The sequence below is a fragment of the Coffea arabica genome, chromosome 1c (genome assembly GCF_036785885.1).
Source record: "Coffea arabica cultivar ET-39 chromosome 1c, Coffea Arabica ET-39 HiFi, whole genome shotgun sequence".
In the NCBI taxonomy this organism is placed as follows: Eukaryota; Viridiplantae; Streptophyta; class Magnoliopsida; order Gentianales; family Rubiaceae; genus Coffea; species Coffea arabica.
The window spans coordinates 45,837,501-45,860,101 of record NC_092310.1 but is presented as its reverse complement, the minus strand read 5'-3'; the positions used below and the strand labels follow the sequence as shown (position 1 = coordinate 45,860,101).

Genomic DNA, 22,601 nt, shown 5'->3' with positions numbered 1-22,601 from the left:
TTTTTAAAATAAAATAATAATAATTATTTTTTTATTTTTTAAGCTCGAGCTCGACTCGAATTTGACTCGAGCTCGAGCTTGATATTTTGAGTTCGTCGAGCTCGAGCTTCACAAAATTAACTCGAGCTCGGCTCGTTTAGCCAAAGCTCGGCTTGAGCTCGGCTCGTTTGCACCCCTAGTTGGGATCTTGGGTAGGAATGGGTGATATTTATTCTTGTGAACGGTCAATGGATCAAAAGGAGCCAGCAATCCACTTTTTACATCAAAACAAGTATCTGCTCCGAGTCTTTATTTGTTGGGTTAAAACTTTTTAGATCTTATACTAAATACTTTAGCGCAGAATTAAATATATGTCATATGTGCAAAATTTAGAGTTCAAATTCAATATTGCATTTGTGTCATGCATGTATAGACCCACCCCTGTATATGCAAGAAAATGCCGTTAATTCAAATTTTTAAGAAGCCAAAGCTATCAGCTTTTTTTTTTTTTTTTTTTTTTTTCCGGGACACGATAGAGATACATTTATTCTATGCTATGGGGAGAGAGGACCTGAAGAAATCCAAGAAGAAACCGGTGAGAACTGAACCACCATTGATCCAAACGGTACACTACGCACCTGTCTAAAACCACTTAAAGTGGCAGGTCACTTATAGTGTCAAATGATAGGAGGCAAGGTTTCCTACCCCACCAAGCCTTGCAAGCTTTGGTGGTGGCCATTGAGCTAAGCTCAGTGGTTAAGTCAAAGCTATCAGCTGTCATATGCTTTTGTTTTTTTTGTTTTTTGGGGGGTGGGGGTGGGAGGGTGGTTAATTATCTAGATTCTAGTGCTATTATCATTATATTCAACTGTTAAGAATAGAAAATAATTAATTAACCAAAGTTGTATTAGGTGTTAACGGCAACTAATTAGTAGGAATTCTTCAACTATATTCTAATAGCATGAACATAATTCTAAACATTTTTTTTTCAAAGATTGTTATTAGGGATTGGGTTGACTTGCACTCATCAAATTTATCTTGTAGAAAAGAATTTCACATACTTTTACAGTTAGTAAAATCTATCCTTATTCTCCTAGATAAAAAGCTTAATCTAAAATATATTAGGTCACAGATATAAAGTAGTCTATTCATTTTTCTATTTTGGTTGCCAAAAAATACATTTAATTTAAGAGTAAATCTTATATACACTGACAGTGTATACACTATCACCAACACATGTGCAAAAATTGAATTTCAAACATTAAAGCTTAATTTGCACCTTACATCTGCAATTTTAATAGCCAAACTAAAAGGTTAAATGAGACAAAAATTGGTAAAGCACAAGCCAGCAATGTCTAAGATGTGTTTCCAAATCAATGTCTTATGCTTGTAAATTGATCTAATACACATGTTGTTCTTTTAATTACATTTGTCCAATCCTTCAAATGTTTATGTTTTTGTGCCTGCCCCTGTAAGATGGACACACCTTTTGAGTAGAAGTACTAGGTAAAGTCTGCTGAACAAAAATTATGAATAGTGTTATACATGCTCAATAACCCACACTTAAAAAAGAGTCTTCGACTTCAAAGAGCAGAAACTTTCCAAGTATTGGAAAGACTTTGACAAGAAAGAGCATGAAATTTCAGATACTCTATAACAGGGAAGGGGTAAAATTTCCTTTTACAACTAAAAAAAGTAAAGCACGAAGATGATAGAGGTAGGCACTGCCACACTTGTATTCTGCACAATATGGAACAAACACAGCAGACAAATCAGGTAATTTATCCACTTTCACATTGCAACAAATTGTAGAACTTGTATAAACTTATCAGATGCTATACTGACATCAAAAATAGAATTACAACAATCTTTAAATATTATCCAACTTGGTCAAGAATAATAAGGGTGTACTACAAGTAAGAGGTGCATATTTTCTCTTTCCCTATGAAGTAAAACAATAGTAAAACAGAATGAGGGGATCCCTAGTTCACGGTTACAGCGAGATTTCATGCTACAGCATCCTCAGCAGCTCTTGGAACCAGGTGCATCCTTTCTTTGTGGTTCACTAACATTTCTCTTACAGTTTCCCTAAACACCTCTTCATCATCATATTGCCAAGCCAATAAAGCACTGTTGTCATCAACATCTTCATCACCTGCAGAGGGCTCTTCTTTAGGCTTGAAAATCAAAAGAATAACACCCTTCAAGAGGTATCCTAATGCAGGCAAACGTACAACAGGCACATAGCCAACCTTAAATATATGAGGTATCTTGACTTCTTCAAATATCTGCTCCAAGTCTTTATTTCTAAAGCTATTTTTTAAGTCAAGAAGCTGTTCATCTTGTATGCACAACCGCCCCTGTTTCTCAGAGTCTGTTATTGTCACACTACGAAGCATTGAGTGATGCTCAACTAACATATATAGAATAGTTTGTCTTACAACAGTCTCTTGGCAACAGCCATATGCCCTGTATAGACTATGCTCCAACTCACTTTCGGTAAGACTCCATGTAACATCTCCAACTTCTTGATCTTGACTAAGCTCCTGCTTGGATTTCTTCTCAATTGAAGTAGGTAAAAGAGCCACGACATATTCCAGTTCAGGTCCGAACTTTGTCTTCCACTCAAGCGGCGTGGATGATGATGTTTCCACATATGAGAACTTGATGTGGACAGATTTTAGTTCTTTAAATTTCCTGAGGCAATTGATAAACTTCAGTGTCTGGCGCAAGCATGTTATGTCCATTTTTGGAGTTATTTGGTTTTGAGGGGACATTTTCTTATCAAAAGCATTCTGGATGTGTGCGAGATCTTCAGATACCTCACATTCTTTGCTAATAAAAGTCACCGTAACATTGTGCACAAGGGTGATCACAGATGCAAAGCGCTTGCAGACTAATGAGCATTGACAAACATATTTGAAATCTGGCATCTTGGTGAAGATGGAGAGAAGCAGCTCATCTGGGAGGCGCTGAAACTCATCCACTTTTACTTCGGACTTGGATTTCCTATTTCTCTTTGGTGTTGGCACAACCTTGTCACAGCATCTATCTTTCCTTTTCATTTTTCTGCAACCAAATTCTCATCTGTAATGAACAATAGTACTGCCATAGAGGAGCAATATGCGTTGACTCTATGTTTTGCCTTCCAAGGTGTCAAGGCTTCAATCAATGTGCATATCAGAAAAAAAAGAAAACTAAAGCACATTAAATTACCAAAAGAATCTCCTCCTTTTCAGACATCAGGTTGTGTCTTCTTCTTTTCTTTGTTCCAGCAATTCAATTGTCTTTTGACTTCTAAAGAAAGGTTATGAGCTAGAGAGAACTCAACTCTAAAACATGGTAGGTCCATATACTTGATGTCATCATAAAAGTATATACACACAAGGCAGCTTGTAGTATACGTACATAAACAAGCTTGAATATAAGGAAGGAAAAAGGAGCAACCAGAAAGGAGAAATCCTCATTCCTCTAAATGCTAGGCGAAGAATCATGTCATGTTCTAATTTTCATACATGACAAACAAATTATTTCATTTTGTCTTCATTAATTACATCTTGATCATCCAAAAATTTCACTTCATCCCCAAATGGAACCAAACACAAAGTCACACAAATGAAAAGCATTAAGTTTTCAGGACACTCACAAGAAATCACTTGCATGATAATCAGCCTACCATACAACTTTTGATTAGATTTTAACATTCTTTTACAACTCAGTCAAATCATTTTTGAGCTTCCTATGGTGTGAAACACTTTCCTTTGACTTGTAAAGATCCTAAAGATCATTGGTCTTAGGTTCCTAAAGATCCTAAAAGGCTATTCCTTCTGGTCTTCAAGGGGGTGCCGCATCACACTCTCCAACTAAGTGATGTAACAGAACACAAAGAATTCTCATGATAGCACTGTTACACAATCAACAATCACAATTTCACAAGGAAATCACTACATTATCATTTGCATGCAAAGAACTAAAACACGTAGATCCAGAGGTGATTAGTCAAAAGAATATCAATGCCACGTAGCACAAAATGGAAACTGGAGTTTATGATTGCCAGCAGAGAAGATTGGGTTGCCTTTTAGTGTTAAGTTCTGAAAGCAAACAGCAAAGCACATCTTCGAAAAATTAGTTTTCATAAACAGTTACTGTTTAAGGAAAAATAATTTATAAAAAACTAAGGAAGTTATATCTTAAATAAAGTCCACACAAAATAATTACCTAACATGGTACTTCTTTCTTTCTCAAACTTTTTGGTGAGTACATAAAAAGAAAACAATGCCTCTGACAACAAGTCGAAAATTTAATAAGGACAACCATAATGGTAAATAGAATTCAACGAAGAATGAACATTTTTCTAAATTGGTCTTGTACCCTGCTCTACATATTTTATTGTTTTTGCCATTTCCTATCAATACAGTTCATTTCTTTCACAATTTTCCAAGAGCAAGCATCCTTGAAGTGTCAGGGAAAACTCAAATTATCACTTAGAGAACACTAGTTTGATTATTGCATCTTTCAAACCTACATTTACACAGGTCCTGGAAACATTGACCTCAAAAACTAAAAGAAAATCAAACTTTTAAACTATCAAAGAAGTTGTGTTCAGATGTTATTCCTTTAGCTTCTCATGTGGGTGGAAACAGTTCCTTCTCATCCATTTGATGACATCATAAAACCAAATAGCAAAGACTTAATTATATTAGCATTCCCCAGCATTCTTTTTCTGCCAAAATACCACCAGTACCTCAGACTTTTGAAATTAACTACAACCTATGGCAGAAGATTCAAATGGAGTTAATTTGTTAAATGTATTAATCACATCCATTGCAAAGAAAAAAAAAGCAGTGAAGCACTTTCTGCTTTGTAGTAAAAGATCTACTCCACTGGCTCCACACAAAAAAAAAAAAAAAAAAAAAGGAAAAGTAAGGCTGGAGCGTCGACAATTTCTAATTATCCTCACCCCCAACCTTCCTATTCTCGTAACCACCTTTCTATCATACCGTATCTTCCAAATTCAGTCACCTATTTGTATGCTTTGAGTGTTTGGTGTCTCTATAAGGGATCCCGTGTTCTATTTATGTGTAATGGTGTCTATAAGTGATTGAGTTTTCTATGGGTGTGTGACTGCACACCCATGTCCCTGTTGATTGTAAGCTCCTATGTCTGAAACTGTGCAAGCGGCTATGCTTATTTACTTCATCTGTGCAGGCATGTATCTTTGATAGATATGAGGGGCAGAAAGTGGAAGAGAAAGAGAAAGGAATGGATGGGGAATAGAGAAAGGGAATAAAAAGGAGGAAGAGGAAGGAAGGTCTTAGGATGAGGATGGATAAGGTGAAAGTTTGTTTTTACTGTTAATCTGCCACACCTTAAAATTCAAGATCTTGAAATCAATAAATGATATCCGCTTGAGGACCTTTGGAGAGTTTGCACTATGTTAGCCTTTATCAATGAAAAGAATTTCTCACTGCAGCTTGGGCAGAAACATTGGTAGACAAAAGCAAATTAAACCTAAATGAATCTAAATAAGATACAAAAGTCGAAATGGGGTTTAATCATATGGTAAGCACCATGGGAAAAACATAAGTGCACACAACACATAGTTGCCAAAGGCACGACACAGGCAAAAAGGATACTTGTCCACAACTCATCAAATGACAGACAAAAACTTAACCCTAGTACCTCTCTGTGTGTCTTCTCCACATCAACTGCAACCAAGTAGCTCCATCTTCACTTGTAACTCACTTTTCACAGACAGACACAACCTGCACTACCTTTGCATGTCAATTCTAAATACAGCATGGACATTAGCAATACGAAAAGTAGTTGTGCACCATAGTTCTTGGCTTTCATGCATGCTTTCCTTCTTTTCTTTTTTCAAGGTTATGAACTATTGCACACACATACAAATGTGTACGATCATTTTTTGTTGCAGTAAATATAAATTTGCCATTCACGCAATTTACATTTATCAATATTTTTCTAGAAATGGTTATTAATGACCTGCTAAAGGTTTCTAAATGGAAATTTTTTGCGCTTGATCCAATTTAATGTCGAGTTCCCCAACTCATTTTGGTATAATATTATTCTCTTTCTGAAACTGTCTCAAAAAGAATTGCAACTAATGTGACTGATTACTGTTTGCTATCCAGTATATTGCATCATCACATTTAAGAATCCCATCAACCTTGGAATTCATCTTTCTACTTTAGATGTACGAGTCTAGGTAGACATATAATCATAGATTTTAATTACTTATACAGATAACCAAAAGCATTAAAAGCATTAAACGACCATACAGATCCTACATGTTGTAAGCTTTCAGCTTAAAGCCAAGTATGCATAACGTGCATTTGAATCTATGTTACATTGACACATGAATAGGTGACCAGATCCAAAATAACAAACAAACATAAAAAAAAGGAAAAAAAAAAAAAAAACAGCTAACTCCACAAACATCACTAGCAAAATTCCTAATATTCTGTGCATGCAAAATTTAAGCATTGAAACTTTTACCATCACGGAAAAGTGAAATGTAGTTTACTCAAAAATCATGATAGCTATTTTCTCCTTAATAGCAAGAAAATCAATAAGTCTTAGCGTTCATGCCAAAACAAAGCATGGGATAGTTCCAATTCCTCAAAGCAGATTAAAAATTTCACCCAAACGTCAAATAAAAACATAGAAACAACAGCAAGGACACCCCAGAAAATTGGGGTAGAAATAAACCCAAAATTCATTTTCCTTATTTACTCTGTTGTTGTTAATCCTAGTCTAAACTCAGAACAAAAGAATCAAAATAATCACTTAAAACATGAAATTCACACAGAAAGTAAGCTAAAAGAGTAAAATTTGCTAAGATTGAAGATGAGGGTAAGCATGTTTCTAATATTTACCATCTTAGGCAATTCAAGACAAGAATTAAGAACTAAAATCAATAAGAATCATTAATTTATGATACAAATTAATGAGATAAAAGAAACATGCCTAAGATTTCATGGCTTTGAGAGCTGGTGAGAATCTTGATTTAGGGCTCTGGAGCTTAATTTGTTGGGAATGGGAAGCCGGACCACTACAGACAGCAATAACAGCATACATGGGATGTGGGGAAATTGGGAAGAGAGAGACGCCCATTTCGCTATGTCGTCATCGTGGGCAAATATTGCAAACGGCCCCTGTAGTTTGGCTTCAAGTCATTTTAGTCCCTTTAAACGAATCTAACTTTCGTTTTATATTTTTAAAGTCAACCTTGAATTTAAAGCTTAAATCCTATACGAGTTTGAAATTTGAGGTGGAACTTTTCCATCCTAAATTAGTTTAATATGCTTGAGAAATTGGTTTCTAATATAATTCCTAATATTATTTTATGGATAATATATACATAATTTTAATGTGATATGTGGGAGCTTGATTTAAGATCTTAGTGTTTTATTTTATTCCTAATATTATTTTACAAAATCACTTTTGTTTTAGTCCAAAAGAAGACTCTAAAGTCTAAGCACTTGACTAATGTTCCTACTATTAGGTCTTATGATAGATATCAATTTCAAACCTTTATGTGCTTTTGAAACCTATTTATAACCCCATCTAGTTTGGATTAAAAGGAATAAAGTGGCAGAAACCTTTTAAACTAACAAAATGTTTTGGGTATAAAGACAAATAATGTAGTCAGTAAAAGTGATTTCCCTCCAAGAGCTGGAATTTCATGCTTAAAATCAAGGGTGTAAATAAACCTAAACAAGCGAACTCTCTAGCGTTCAAACTGGTTTAATTATTTTGATGAGTTTGAAATTTCGTTCAAGTTTGATTTGTTTATTTCTCGAGTCGAGTTGGAACGAGCTTTTATTAAGTTGAATTTAATTTAAGTTCAAGTAGCTTAAACTTTTTATAGGTAAATTTTACTTATATGCTAATCGCATCGGACTCGAGCCAAACTTGAAATTTATCAAGTACAAATTGCTATTCAACTTTAGTTTGATTAGCCGGTGAACCAAATTCAAACGAGTTTTTACCGAGCCAAGTTTGATTCAAATATTGAATAGATTGATCCGTAATTCAACTATACACAAAATATGTTTCTAGTTATAAAGGCTCAACTCCGTTTGAAGTCACCATTCCTATAAAAATGCGGACAGATGCTTCAAGTTATAAAGGTCTAGCTCCATTTCAAATCACCATTCCTATAAATACGGCCAGTTGAGCCAAATTTTCTTTTCAGTTGTGTATTGCTTAGCCTTCAATTTTTTTGCTCCACAGAATTTAGAAAGTTCTTATTCAAGGAACATCAATTTTACATTCGTTTTAGGAACTTAGGCTACTAGGAATCGTGCACATGAAACCCGAAAGACAACACAAGTATAAACAAACAATGGTGTATTCGGTGGGCTTCAAAATCTTGAAGAAACTTTTGGGTGATTTAGATGATGCTAGGTATTGTTTATTGCTTTGATTTGTTTTCTTGGTTGTTAATATAACATGCATTTATTTTTCTTACATATGGAAGTTCTTACTAGTTAGTACATGACTTGATAAAACTTGAGAAACATTTGAGTTCATACATTTTTAATAGTTGATTTTTAACGGTTATTATCCACCATAGAAATTCCATTTAAATAAAACATCCTAGTCTCCACCATAGAAGTTCCATCTAAACAAAACAATCTAATCTCCACAAAACATCAGAACTTTAGTTAACATCTATCAAAATAGAACACTAATATATTCAGCTGCACATGTCAAAGTGTCATAGCTGTATTGTTTAAATATTAATTAGTACATAAAGGAAATTAAAAAAAATACTTAAAGGAAATAGGGATTGGAGCCAAATTGAAATAAGTTTTCTTGTTCGAAAGGTTGAAACAATTTTTTTTAACCACTGGGCCTCGGCCTAGCGGCCACCATTGGGAACTTGAGTTCCTTCCTTGGGGTGTTGCTTGGGGTTTGAACAAGAAGTAGCAACATCAATTCTGCCAGACATACCACAAAAACAGTAGTAACAGGTGTCTTCCCTTTTCTCCACTATCCCCTTCTCCAAGACCTCTCCTTGTAATATAATAGGATTAAAAAAAAAAAAGAACAATTGTTTTCTTGTTCCAATAGGGGGGCTAGATTGAAACATTTCTTTACGTTCATAGAAGTTCAATCGGTCAAAACTACTTTTGAGGGCCAAAATGAAATGCAAACCTTATTTTTCTAGCAATTCCAACCAGCTGATTTGTAGACAAATCTATAACAATACAATCCATCTTAGATATGGACTAAAACCCTACCCGTCATAGAATATTAACTTGAAGGAAAGGAAAACCAAAACAGCTTCCCTCACATAAACACATAAATATGTATTTATTAATTTCCGTTTTGGTATACAAATTTAGTGTATATACTAAATTCTTAAAAAGTTCTATTAAAAATTTGGAGCCAAGGTTTCTCTCTTCTTTTTTTTTTTTTTTTTTTGCTATAATAGTACGTACCTAAAGTGACCTAATCTTATTATTTGAGGTAGAATAATAATTGAGTAATTGCTCCATTTGGATTAGATATTTTTAGGGATATTTTTGAAATGTTTTATTGTAACAATGTATAAAAACTTTTTAATATAAATATTTTTTGTGATTTTTTAGAGGTGTTTTTGGAATATATTATGAGGTACTTTTAAAGTTTAAAAATTTTTGTGATATTTTTCAAAAATTACGACCACCACCCTTCACCACCACCACCCCCTCCCTCTTCCTCTCTCTCTTTCTTCCTTCTCCTTCCCCTCCCCTTCCCCCTCGAATCCGATCAAGGCCAGATCAAGGCCTTTGGTCATGACATCGCGGCTAGATCGTGGTCTTTCTGGTCACGATCTGGCCGTGGCTAGATTATAGGCTTTGGTCGAGGCCAGATTTATGGGGGAAGGGGAGAGGTGGGTGGGGCAGGGAAGGGGAGTAGGAAAAGGGAGAGGGAGGAAAGAGGAAAATGGAGGGGATGGTAGCGGGGATGGTGGTGGTGATAGATGGAAGAAGAAAATAGTATAGATTTTATTTTATTTTTTGTGTATTTGGAGTTATTTTTGATATATTGTATGGATGCGATATTTTGGAGTTATTTTTGTTTGTATATTACTATAGCACTATATATGAAAAACTTGTTTTTCAAAAAAATGAGGAATGCAAACGGAGCCTAAATAATTATGGTCTGTTTTTTATAATTGGATTTTGTTTGTTCTAAAGATGTGTATTACTTTGTTATAATTTGTGCTTTTGATGTAAAAGTAATATGTTGTAAGGTTTTTGCTTCAATTGTTTTTGCTAGCACTCAAGCATAGACATTTCTTTGCTTTGTTTCAGAGTGTTAGAACCCACAAACTTTTGTTTGATTTTTTTGATGGTACGTATTTTGCATAAAAATGTGTATAATTTTGAGCGAAAATTGTTTAAAACATCCTTCACATTTTTTAAAATGACTTTTTTCATCTTTCACTTTTAAAAATATAATTTTACATCCCTTATAAATTCACATTAATCAAATTTGGTCCCTACCTAGGTTTTTCACTAGTTTTTTGCTAAAATCCACCACATGCCTTGCACGTGATCATTTTTTAGGGACAAAATTGTTAAATCAAATTTCATATAATTCAATCCATAGTCTTTCACATTTGACAAAATAATTTTTGCATCCCTCATATTTCACGAAATGAATTTTTTCATCTCTCATTGATCATATGTACAAATAATTTTTTTAATCCCTTTTATGTATGTGTGTGTGTGTATATATTTCTATTTGGTGTGTATATATATATTTATACATAAACCCTCGTGTATGTGTATATGTATATGTATATATTTGGTTTCACCTGAATAGTAGGAATAACATGTAATATATTTCTATTTGATTTCACTTACAACTACAATTGATTTATTTAGGTGAAATCAAATACTGATATATTGCATGCTATTTGAACTATTTAAGACAAATCAAATAGATATATATATATATATATATATATATATATATATATATATGAGTTTTCAAAAACAAGAAAAAACTATTCATACACATGATCAATGTGAGATAAAGATTTTTATTTTGTGAAATGTGAAGGACTATGTATCAGATTATGTGAAATGTGATTTGACAATTTTACCCTTCAAAAATAATTACGTGCAAGGTATGTGGTGGATTCCGACGAAAAACTAGTAAAAAACCTAGATATAGAACAAATTTGATCAATGTAAATTTGTAAAAGATATAAAATTACACTTTTAAAAGTAAATGATGAAAAAAAGTTATTTTATAAAATGTAAGAGACATTTTGAACTATTTTCCCTAATTTTGAAATACTTCAATGAACACTGTAACCAATGAATCTGTTTAAAGTAAGTTGGCCAGTAAGGATTTAAAATCCGTTCTAGTTGTATGTTCAAACTTTGGACCTAGTTCATAAAATTCAAAGGGTGTGCCAGGGCATTCCTTTAGTCTAGATAGGCTTTTTTACCTCTGCTGTAGTATATATAGTATAGGTGTTGCCGATTGTTTAAAAAAAATAATGGAGATTGTAACTTGTTCTCATTATTTTTGTCATCTTTTTTACATCAAATATCTCTGCTAAGGTCTATGTAGATGGAGAGATCAACCTGGAGTTTTTTAGCTTGCAATTCTGGTTTCAAAAATGAGAAGTAATTTTGGTATAATGCATTGGAGCTTTTTTATAGTGAATTCCGAAAATGTGATCCTAAAGGGAGTATTGTGTCCATCTATGAATTTGATGAAATTTTTAGCAATTCAAATGTCAAATTTCTAATTTGTGTAAATTCCGTGCTTTAGTAATTATTTATCAAACAATCATTGAATTTTAACTTAGATAAACTACTAGTCGATCCAAGGTTTCAAAGGAAAAAATTGCAGATTATGGGCTATTTTTTAGATGATTAAAAACAAACTACTATTACATGTGCCCCACTAAAAATAAATTTAGATAGACCATTGCCTATGTCTTGTATGTGTCACACAGGTGAAGTAAAATTTTATTGACCACAATTAAAGTCAATTGGCTTTACTTTATACTACTGCTTTTGGCACATTCTACGAGTGGCTTATTCTAATAATATGGAATTAATTATATTTTTTACAATAAGTTATTGTATGTAGAACATGTATTTTTTTTAAAACTACTAATTTTTTAATTTAGGAAGTTATTATATTTAAAATCATTGCAAGGAAAAGAGAGGATGGGGGTAGTTGGTAGAGAAAAATAGGGAATTCGAGTAGTTTGAAAACTAACTTTAGAGGATGTTTTTGTTATAACATTAAATGAAAAAAATTGTTTACACCAAAAGAATCTCTTCCATTATATATAGTATATATAGACAGAGGGAGATTAGAATCAAAACTTCTAATTATACCTCTATTGGGTAAGATTAGCTTAAGGAAGAAGAGAATACGATAAAAATAGGGACGATCTAAACTTGGTGAAAGTAACCAAAATCTTGGGTAATGGCTAAATTAAGAAGCATTCCAAATGTTTACAGGGAACAAAAATATAATATATTCTACAACTAATTTTTTTAAATTTCTTTTTTAGTAGGGGAAGGATGGGATTTAAAAAGTGGAGAGGATGTAGTAAAATTAGAATCCAAATTTTTAATTTTTGAAGTTTCAACCTTAATTATTAGACAAAATTCTCCTTGGCTCTACAACTAAAATTCATTATTTTGATTAGAAAAAATCTAGGTCCTACTACTAAAAATAGGAGGAAGCTTTATGCTGAAGATTGGTCTTGTATAATGCATGGATTGGGTTTTTTAACCTTTTGTCTCAAGTCTAAATGCTTAATTGAGATACGAGTAATTCAAACTGATCTACAAATTACAATTTACAAGCATTCAATGGTTAACCCGTATTAAGTACGCTTCGCAATGAATAATGCAGTAAAACTATTACTACCAGCTGTTAAATTTATGAACTTAACTGAAGTAAAATTCTATTTTTCTAAACTAACTTTACTACAATAACTATATATTACTCTAAACTTTATACACTACTTTACTACACTAACGCTAATCTAGACTAATTAGCACAAATTTTCCAGACGCTTCCTGACTTTCCATATTTGCCGATGCTTTTATGTTTTTGCTTCATGGCTCCAATTTGTGGTGTTAGTAATATAGTTGGTCCACTGGAAAAGGCATGACATATTATATACTAGTGGTGTGCTATCTTTCCTCAGCAAAGGCCTAGGTTTGATTTTATTTGGACTATAGATGGAAGCAGCTCTGTTGGTAAAAGACGACACCTAAATTTTCTGAAACTTAGGGTGAGAGGCTTATTTGTCATAATATAGCTCTCATTTCATCATATCTTATAGCGCCTGACCTTTACATCAATCCTTATTGAAATGCTTCTATTTCATTTGACCTTATAGTTCATGTCAACATTTTTAAATCAGTTACACATTTACATATTATGCCTGTAATTTAGCTCAAGAAATTGATGTGTTTCTTTTGTCATCTATGCTAGCTCCTCATATTGTTGAAATCTCACAATGATTAAGAACTCACAAACACATTAAATCTATGTCAATGCAAAAATTTTCCTAATGATGAGATTTTAGAGTTAAGACGCACTTGGTAATTAGAATTAACATTTTATCCCCTAAGCCAAATAGTACACATTTTGCGCTCTCTTAAATAGTTGGATTAGTCAACATTTAAATATTTAAATTTTGTCAAAAACATGTAACTAAGGACCGGATTACCTTTCAAGGCATGAAACAAAATTCAATTTTTTTTGTTACATGTGTCATAAAAGAGAACAATTGAACACTATGGCTCAAGATGAAAAAGAACATCATGCCCCAAGAAAGAAATTTTAACTCCCAGAAAGTGGTTATTAAAAAAGAGGGAGATAGAATTTAAATGTAACGTGTAGAGTGCGATTCTAAATCAAGATTGATTTAATAGGGTCACCACTTAATATTGAGTTTCAGTTCCCATGTCACCAAAATTGTGTTTATTAGAATAAATCCATAATCAAGAATTATTTTTTTTTAAAACAAACTATAAGTTAGTTTTTGATATTATTTTGTGCAAGGAGATGTAATTCAACCCTTTACATGGAAAATTTTGAGTGAAATTTAGTTATGAAAATTTGAATTTGTTAAATCAAGTTTTCATCTATTATATGTCAAATCAAACATGAATTAAGAAAAATAAACAATTTTGGTGTCACAGAATATACTGTTATCCTTTTAGTGGGGGAAGGGATAAAAGTGTTGCTATTCCAACAACTCCAGGGCTTAGATTATACTAGTGCAATTGGTAGCTTGATGTATGTTATGCATTGTATGACAGCCCCACCTCCTTTTGTGAGAACTCGAGAAAAATTATATGTATGCTATGAATTTCTTTTATTTTAATTACTTCGATATTAGAAATATTATAACGAATAAATGGTTAAATTAAATGTTTAATTGAGTTTATATAAAAATTGAGAATTTAGAAATATCCTAGAATGGTGTAAAAAAAATTATATGAATCAAATAAACATATGATATGCATATTGTAATTTGAGCCATTTGAATATATTATTTAGTTGATTAATTTACATGATTAATTAATTTTCCTTAAAGCCAAATGTGTGAAAATCTACTAGATCGATATAAGCAAAATTTTTCAAGCTACATACAAATTAGAACAAATGAAATTTTGAGTCAATATGTGAGACAATAAAATTTCGGACTCATGGCAAACAAATGAACTAAAATTAAAAGACCAAACCAATCTTGGAACCTAAGTAAGTAACCATGCAGTCAAACAAAATAAACTATCAGCAATTTTTACAATAGGAGCCGAGGGAGGAAAAAAAAGAAACAATTGGAGAATTTGGAACCGAATGGAAGTAAAACAATCTTCAAGAAATTTGAGCGGTGGCCTGAGTGCGCTGCTTAGTTGGTAGCACCGACTGGAACATTGACCACCGAATGAATTGTTTTCCTTTTGATCCTTAAGTCTTCTAAGCAGGGAACTAAGTGAATATAAGAGGAGAAAGTAGTTGCCAATGGTTAGCCAAATCCAAGCGATGACCGAGTGGAGAAAAAAAAGAAACCAACTACAAAACTTGGGTGGTGGCAGAGAGCAAGACAAAATCTGTAACACCTCTCCTTACCAAGCTAGCATCGAGAGAAAATAGAGAGAGTGAGAAAAGAGAGCGAAACTGAGGAAGTGAAAGTGGGAGCTTGGTTGGTTTCCTCACCAATTAACCCAGGGACAAGAGGAAATATCGCAAGGAAAGTAAGGGAGGCTGGAGCTAACACTCGAGGGAACAAAAGTTGGGAAGAGAAACTGATTCCGCCTGCAATTCCTAACACTTAAGGCCAGAGGTAAGTTTTTGTGAATAATGCTTATGTACTGAGTAGAACTGAGCATATGTTAAGCTGTAAGTTAAGTTCTAGCAAAGGAGAATGAGCTTTGGCAGGAGAAAATTCTGTTTTGAGGGTGAAATGAATATTTGATTGAACTGGTAGGAACCGAGAGGTATCAATAGAGATTGTAGTGTAGAAATGGAAAAGATAACAAAGGAAGCGGGAGTATGAGAAATCTGTTGCATGCAGTTATGCCTCAGATTCGTAACTAGGAGCAGAAATGAGTTTTAAAACTGTTTAGCCTCTTGAATCGTGGTCATAAACGTTCATGTTCTGTTAAGAATAATCAATAGCTGAATAGATATCCCCTGCACACTTAATTGGAACATAAAATTGAAGAGGGATTATGCAGAAACATCAAATGATAGGCTACTGCTACTGCTGGAAATTAATGGTTGCAGCTGAGAGAAAGAATTAGGAATCATTGCAGGTTTCTTCTATTGGATTCTGGTTCTAAACTTCTACATTGAGGTTTAATTCATTGTATAACATTTTCATCTTATCATGCTTGTTAGATTTGAGTGCATAATGAAGAGACTAATGGGAAAATTCTTGATTAAAAGCTGATGGAACCTATTAGGAAGGCCGAGATACAGAAATGAACTTTTAATCGATCTTCCTTGGAATTTTAGTTGTGAACTTTTATATGCTCTGTTTAAGGCTACTTTGTAGCTTGATAGTCATGTTTTGCATGTTAAGTTGGAGTTAACATAGAAGAAATTAAGGAAGTAGCTGTATGTTGAATTGCCAATTGATGACTGTTACACTTAGCTGATGGCAGATTAGTATATATATGATTTCTTGGCTGATCCATTTGCTAGAATTAAGTGTTATTTGCCTTGGTTTGTGTTGGACAGAATGTATACTAAGAGATTAGTGTTTTAAGCAAGTAAACAGTGGACCTTTGTTGAACATTTTGGAATGATATTGCTGGAAATTTTACTTGCTGGGCGAAACAGTGATGAGTTAAGTCTTCCATGATATTTTCGGAAATTCTAAGATAACTTATAGTAATTATATACATAAAATAGCTTATAACCTCTTAACCTTGTCTTCATGAACATTTTACAGAAGTAAAAACTTGGGGGGCTGGTGTAGTGGAACAAAACCCAAACTACAAACAATTTAGAATTTGGTTTAGCTTAAATGGAACAAATGAAGAGTTCATTTGCCTTAATCCTTGAATATTGGATAGAAAATGATTTAATCTTAGTCTAAACATCTTACAAGACTTTAAACTTGGAATATATGTATATTTCTTTGGTTTAAAATTTATAAAGTTGATAAGTTTTGAGGTGAAGTGTGAGATAGGTGTTGGATTTGTTATATCTTGTTTTTAAGCTCAACTTGACTTAGTAGTTTAAATCATAAAGTAACAAATGATAAGTGATAATATATGAATTGTATCTTAAAGTCAAACTTGATTTTAATAGTTCAAATAATAGGATAATAAATGATAAGCAAACCTTTACAAATTGTCTACTTACTTTAGAATTATAAACTTGTGTTAGGAAGTAGCTGTGAGCCAGGAAACAAACCCGAGGCTCGAAAGTAATTTATTTGCATATTTGGTGAGTATTTCCAAATTTTGGTGTTAACTGTTTATGTTTACTTAAGTGAAATTATGTGATAAATGTGCTTATTATAAAATATTGTTAAGTGATTCATTGTAAAGTATATCTCAATTGTCCCTCACCTTCTAAGTCGGGGGTGTACTTTATCGCACTCGGCTTAGTTGAGTTTGAAAGTTGATAATTGATCAAATGTTACTGTAAGTGTGCATGAATGTAAGTCGTATGTGTACTTTACCGCATCGACTGAACTGGGCCTCAAAACTCTCTGTTTAACGGCCTATTCGAACCAGCAAAGGGTTTGGTCGGATAGGACGGAAACTTTGGTAATTGTTTCAGTTTACTCGAGTATTACCTTGAAGTTGGAAGATTATTGAACTGATTACTGAATGTTGGGGATTGTTTATTGTTTTGGAGGACATAAGGAGATGAATTGGCGGAGTGTGCAGTGATATTGAAATAAATGTACAATAACACTGAAATGAGTGTGCTATGATATTGAAATGACACTGAAATACTGAACGGAACTAAGTGCTACGTCTGGAACGAACGGGAGCCACCTCTAGAGTCCGTATTAGTACCGTATCCTTTTGAAAGTGATTGTACAGTGAAATGTGCACTATTTGCTGAATTGTAATGATTTAAGTGTTTATTAATTGTTACTTGCTCGGCACATCTCACTGAATTTTAGCTCAACCATTTAGTTTGTTTTCCTTACAGGAGTTGGTGGTCGGGGAATGAACGAGGGATCTTAAGGAGTTAGCATAACGACTTTTGTGTTTGTGAATCCTTTGGTATCTTATTACGGTTGAAGTTTTTGTTTTGAACTTGGTATTGTAAAAGATTTGAACTGTTGGTTTTGGTTTATCAAATTGTTATCTCTGAAATTAATGTAAGATTAATGAGAGTTATCAAACCGTTATCTCTGAAATTAATGTGAAATTAATGAGTCCTGGCAAGAGTTAGGCAGACGATCCACTAACTTTTAGAGTACACCCTAGACGGAAGTGGGACCGTCACACCTCCTAGGGCGTACCCAAGGATTTGGTGGACCGCCTGCCCAACTTTCGCCAAAACTCAGTCACGTATCATGAAATTTATAAATAACCTCAATAATAAAGTTTCGCATCAATTACAACCTTCAATGTATACGCTCATGGACCTGCAAAGCCCACACAGTCTATAAATATAGCCAAGGAGTCAAATTTACAAAAATCAAACCAAACAAGCGAGCTAGACATCTATGGAGTACTCGCATGAGCAACTAACAAACTTTGATGAAATCTAGGCCTTTCCCAATTCAATCTCTCATGTCCTTATCCCTGTAAGGAAAAAAAATTCATAAAATGAGCTAAAAATCCAGTGAGATTCCAAGAAAACAGGCAAGTAAACTTGCATACATGATACTATTCACAGGATATCGAAAAACAAGTCATACTCAAGCAGACCGTGACATATGGCTTAGTAATCAAGTAACCAGGTAGATCATGCATTAATATACGTTAAAGAATGCATTTATATCAAAAAAAAATATAGGCTGCTCTCAGGAACAGGTTCCACAGCTGCTTGTGCGGGGTCCATTGACTCTCCGTCAACCAAGAAATTATAATATCCGTAGATCACCACTAAACGTCAATCTCCGTCAACCGATATCCCCTTACCGGGCCCGAACACCAAAAGTACCTATGGTTTGTCAATCTCCTCGACCAACCTCTTACCGGCTCAATTTGATCAACTAGCCATGGGATTAGGCTTATAGCCCTAGATATTCAGGTATTCAAGATCTGACTTATAGCCCCAAGTATTCAGGTATTCACGAGTGGAGTCGTTGGTTATTATCCAACGCTCACGCAGTTAATAATTGGAGACGTTAGTTGTCATTTAATGTTCCGTATTAAGAAATATCAGAGTTCAAATCATGAATTCCAGTCAGGAGTAAACAGGTTAAGAACTTGTCCTTTGCCCAAGGTTACCCAACTTACCAGACCGCTCTGAAGCTGGTCTAAAGCAAGAGGTCAAACAAGAGCTCAATTCAGCCGTTACCGACCTACATTCACGCATACGCATGAGTAATCCAAGTTTTCACTTATACGACGTTTCGGATAAGGGTCCAAGGGCCTAGTTCAACCGTTGTAAGAAAAATACAACCGGCCTACAAATCATGTATGTATAACCGCTGTAAGAGAAATACAGTCGGCCTACATTTGCACACACGTATACATGCAAATTCACATGCAAGATCATGTAATTCAAGTTCACAGAGATTGAGTGTACATAAGAGCACACTTGCCTAGACAGGATCAAGTCACAAGTAAGCTCAACATACCATGTTTTCAAGCATTTCAAGTCCAGATACAGGTTATTTGTAAATCAAATTGCTAGTACATGCAACAATGAGCACGAAACATGCAGTTGGAACACTCACCATGGCAACCAACTTAAGTGTTTGCCTCACGAGCACTTCCGGTCTCACCTTCAAGTCTAAAAATCAAGTATGTAAAGTGCCATGAGTTCCACTACTCCAAGCTACTATATTCAAAGGAAAACACTTCCAACTAGCCAAGTTATCTCAATTCCAATCATAAAACCAAGTACAAAATGGTTCTACAACTCCAACTTGAAGTTGGAAATGAAAGCAAGAACAACTTTTGAAGAATTGCGCGATGCTATTTGAAAAATCATATCTCAATCTTCTTAAGTCCAAAATTTATAAACTTTATACTATTGGAAAATAGATTCAAAGGATTATAATTTCCCAGAAGACACATTTTTAAGATTCTATCCACAAGTTAGTCAAATTCCAACCTCAATTTGCTGCTTCATCCAGTAGAAAGACAGAGCAATTGTGAAAATTCAGTAAAATTTGGAAAATCACATATATTTATAAGAATTCAGAAAAATTCTAAAATTTTCACAGTAGAAAGTACTCTGAATCTAGTTTCAAACGCAATAAATAGAACTCAATTTTGACTTTTCTACACAAAGTTATAACCAATTTCCCAAAGCTATGCAGAGCTCCCTACAGAAATTTCGAGCAACAAAACAATGAAGAAAACAAGGTAGTTCACCTCTTAAACCCTTTCACTTTCCACTCCAATTCAACATACAATTGTTGTTTAAGGTTTTAGCAAGTAAAGTCAGCAAGATTATGTCCAAAAGACTTCCAAAACTAAAGACTTTGAGGCTAAAAGGCAGTAAAATACAAATCTGCCATTCCAACCAGAAATTTCGCAGCCATGAAACAAGCAAAATCCTTAGGTTTTTCACCTTCCAACTTTCGTGGTTTTCACTCAAATTCACATACCAAAGTCCTAACGAATGTTTGGAACAAGTTTTGGCCAAAACCAATTATGAAAAGGTCGGGAAAACAACAGGGTAACAGGCTGCACTATCACTCGGCCAACAAGCACAATCTCAGCCAGCAATTTGGAAAAAAAAAAAAAAACCAATGAAAACCCTTCTGTTTCAACCAAAATTCAACATATAAGTAAAGCTTATAGGTTTACCAAGTATCTTAAGCGAGTTTATCATGAAAACATCCCATAAGTAAAGGTAGCAAACTGTCCCAAAATTCGGACAGCATCACCCTTGTTTTGTCCTCAACTTTCCTCCAAATTCAACACACAACCTCATGGCAAATCCATCCAAATCAAGACGACAAATTATAGGCTATAAAAGCTACTTATTTCAAACCATAAAACCTTCCAAAATAGACAATTATCCAGCTCATATATAACATCATGCCAAGGTTGAAAAACACAAATCCTATGCTGCAATTCCCCCTCTACAAGCTGGAATTTCTATAAGGAAGCTAATAACACATATAAAAGCTGGAAAAATCACATGGAAAGGCTAATAATTCATTGAAAACCTGATCTTAGTATATTAAAACTGAAATTCCTCAACTAAAGCTGGAAATTTTGATTCACTACACTAACCATGAAATTTTCCATGAAATCTACCAAGATCAACTTTAAATCCACTCATGTGCAAGTAATAAAAGAAGTGGTGGTTTTCTTGATATGGTTACCTTAAAACCTTATGAACAAGTGCAGCCAAAAGCTTCTTCTCTCTCCAAACCTCTCCACCAAAGCCCTTAATCCTTCCTTGTGGTCACTTTTTATGGAGTAGTTTGCAACTTTGAGTGAAACTTCAAAGATTCAACCAAGAACTCAAGGTGTAAAAATGGAGTTTTCTTGTCTCTTTTCCTAGATATGAAGGTCGGCCAAGAGGGAGGAAGAAATGAGAGGAATTTAGTCAATTTTCCAAGATAAAGACCAAGACTAATTTTGGTCAAAATTTGCTTAGGTGATCGACAAATATCACGCTTAGGTGCAAAGCTTATCTTCTTGGTTTTTCCTTGTCTCTACTGGCTAGTCTCTCACTAGTGGGTCCCACTTCTATAATGTGTTACAAACTTAACATACACTAACTTATACAATGAAAATAATTAAAAAACTTAACTCACTTATAAAAATATCTAGAAAATTAAGGCAATAAAGGAAAGTAAAGAAAATATATTCAAAGAAATAAAATAAAAGATAACAATAATTTTCGGATTCTCACACACTGTACTAGACCTGATATTGTATTCACTATTTGTAGATTTTCTAGATTTACTCATAATGCTAGTACTGACCATTGGAAAGCAATTGGATGAGTACTAGGTTATCTTAAAAAGACAGTCTTTTGGATTGTATTATAACAAGTTTCCTTCGGTACTTGAAGGTTATTACGATGCTAGTTGGATAACTAGTGTAAATAATAATAAATCAACGTCTAGTTGGATTTTTAAAAATAGACAAAGGAGCTATCTATGGGCTTTTAGGAACCTGACGTGTATTACTCATTTGACTATAGAATCAGAATTTGCTGCACTAATAGTAGCACGCAAAGAAGCAGAATGGCTAAGAAATTTATTACTAGATTTAGAATTGTGGCCACAACCAATGCCAACCATTCCTTTGCAATGCGATAGTGAAGCAACTATGTTTAGAGCATTTAGCAAAATTTATAATGGTAAATCTAGACATATTGCTTTAAAACATGAGTATGTAAGACAATTAATTTCTATTGGAATTATAACAGTTGTCTACATAAAATCTGGTAATAATCTTGCTGATCGTTTAACTAAAGGACTCTCAAGAGAAATGATCAAAAGCATTACAAGTGCTATGGGTCTAATACCATTCTAAAATTGTCAATGGTAATGGTAACCTAACCTTTCTTATTACCAAATAATTCTAAAGGTTTAATAGGTAATAACAAGTTATTGTTTGACTGTTAGCAAGTACTAGTAATTAAAAATACTTATGAAATAAGGAGGTTGAATAAATTATTCTTAATGAAGTAAACATGTTTGGTATAAGAATAAGGTAGTCTAATTACAAGACCCCAGGGTAGCTTTACCTATTTGAACTCAAGAGGTGGTGCCACTTCTATCAAAAGTTTGGGCTAAAGCTTTTGTAAGAGTTCATGAATCAGGAGGGAGCACAAGGCCATAATACAGTGCTAAAACTCACAGTGAACGCTTTACGAGATATAAATAAGATTTATGTGTATGATTTTTTTGATCTTGTTACAAAGGAATTGTGGTTTAAAATTATAATTACCATCAATTTCAATGAGGTTTTGAAATAATTATACTAATA

At 33.7% G+C, this 22,601-nt stretch overlaps 1 protein-coding gene and 2 long non-coding RNA genes across 5 annotated transcripts; 1 reads left to right on the top strand and 2 right to left on the bottom strand.

Moving 5' to 3' along the window:
• Positions 1-1,775: 1,775 nt before the first annotated feature.
• On the bottom strand, positions 1,776-7,106 carry LOC113724554 (F-box protein AUF2-like). Of its 3 annotated transcripts, none has more exons than XM_072073390.1 (4): positions 6,967-7,050; positions 5,662-5,744; positions 3,196-3,276; positions 1,776-3,048 (listed from the first exon to the last, which is right to left on the bottom strand). In XM_072073390.1, exon 4 carries the CDS (start codon positions 3,042-3,044, stop codon positions 1,986-1,988), a length of 1,059 nt encoding a protein of 352 aa, XP_071929491.1. In that variant the 5' UTR covers positions 3,045-3,048; positions 3,196-3,276; positions 5,662-5,744; positions 6,967-7,050; the 3' UTR covers positions 1,776-1,985. The 3 variants fall into 3 exon arrangements, with proteins under 3 accessions (XP_071929491.1, XP_027103249.2, XP_027103246.2); XM_027247448.2 differs by having other exon boundaries at positions 3,196-3,311; positions 6,967-6,999; XM_027247445.2 differs by lacking the exon at positions 3,196-3,276 and having other exon boundaries at positions 6,967-7,106.
• Positions 7,107-14,724: 7,618 nt separating this feature from the next.
• Positions 14,725-17,846, top strand: LOC140030264 (uncharacterized). Its single transcript, XR_011834228.1, has 2 exons — positions 14,725-15,337; positions 17,671-17,846. It is a non-coding gene; the product is annotated as an uncharacterized lncRNA (long non-coding RNA).
• A 184-nt stretch (positions 17,847-18,030) lies between these two features.
• Positions 18,031-21,251, bottom strand: LOC140030365 (uncharacterized). The gene is made up of 3 exons (XR_011834329.1): positions 20,981-21,251; positions 19,376-19,431; positions 18,031-18,272 (listed from the first exon to the last, which is right to left on the bottom strand). It is a non-coding gene; the product is annotated as an uncharacterized lncRNA (long non-coding RNA).
• Between the last annotated feature and the right edge of the window lie 1,350 nt (positions 21,252-22,601).

What these genes read in the sequence shown, in the direction of transcription:
- LOC113724554 (XM_027247445.2), bottom strand. Translation starts at nt 5,684, where the DNA reads ATGTGGAGAAGACACACAGAGAG. An exon ending in TGGAGAAGACACACAGAGAG is followed by an intron (nt 3,049 to 5,661) that starts GTACTAGGGTTA and finishes ATTTGGTTGCAG; the next exon opens with AAAAATGAAAAGGAAAGATA.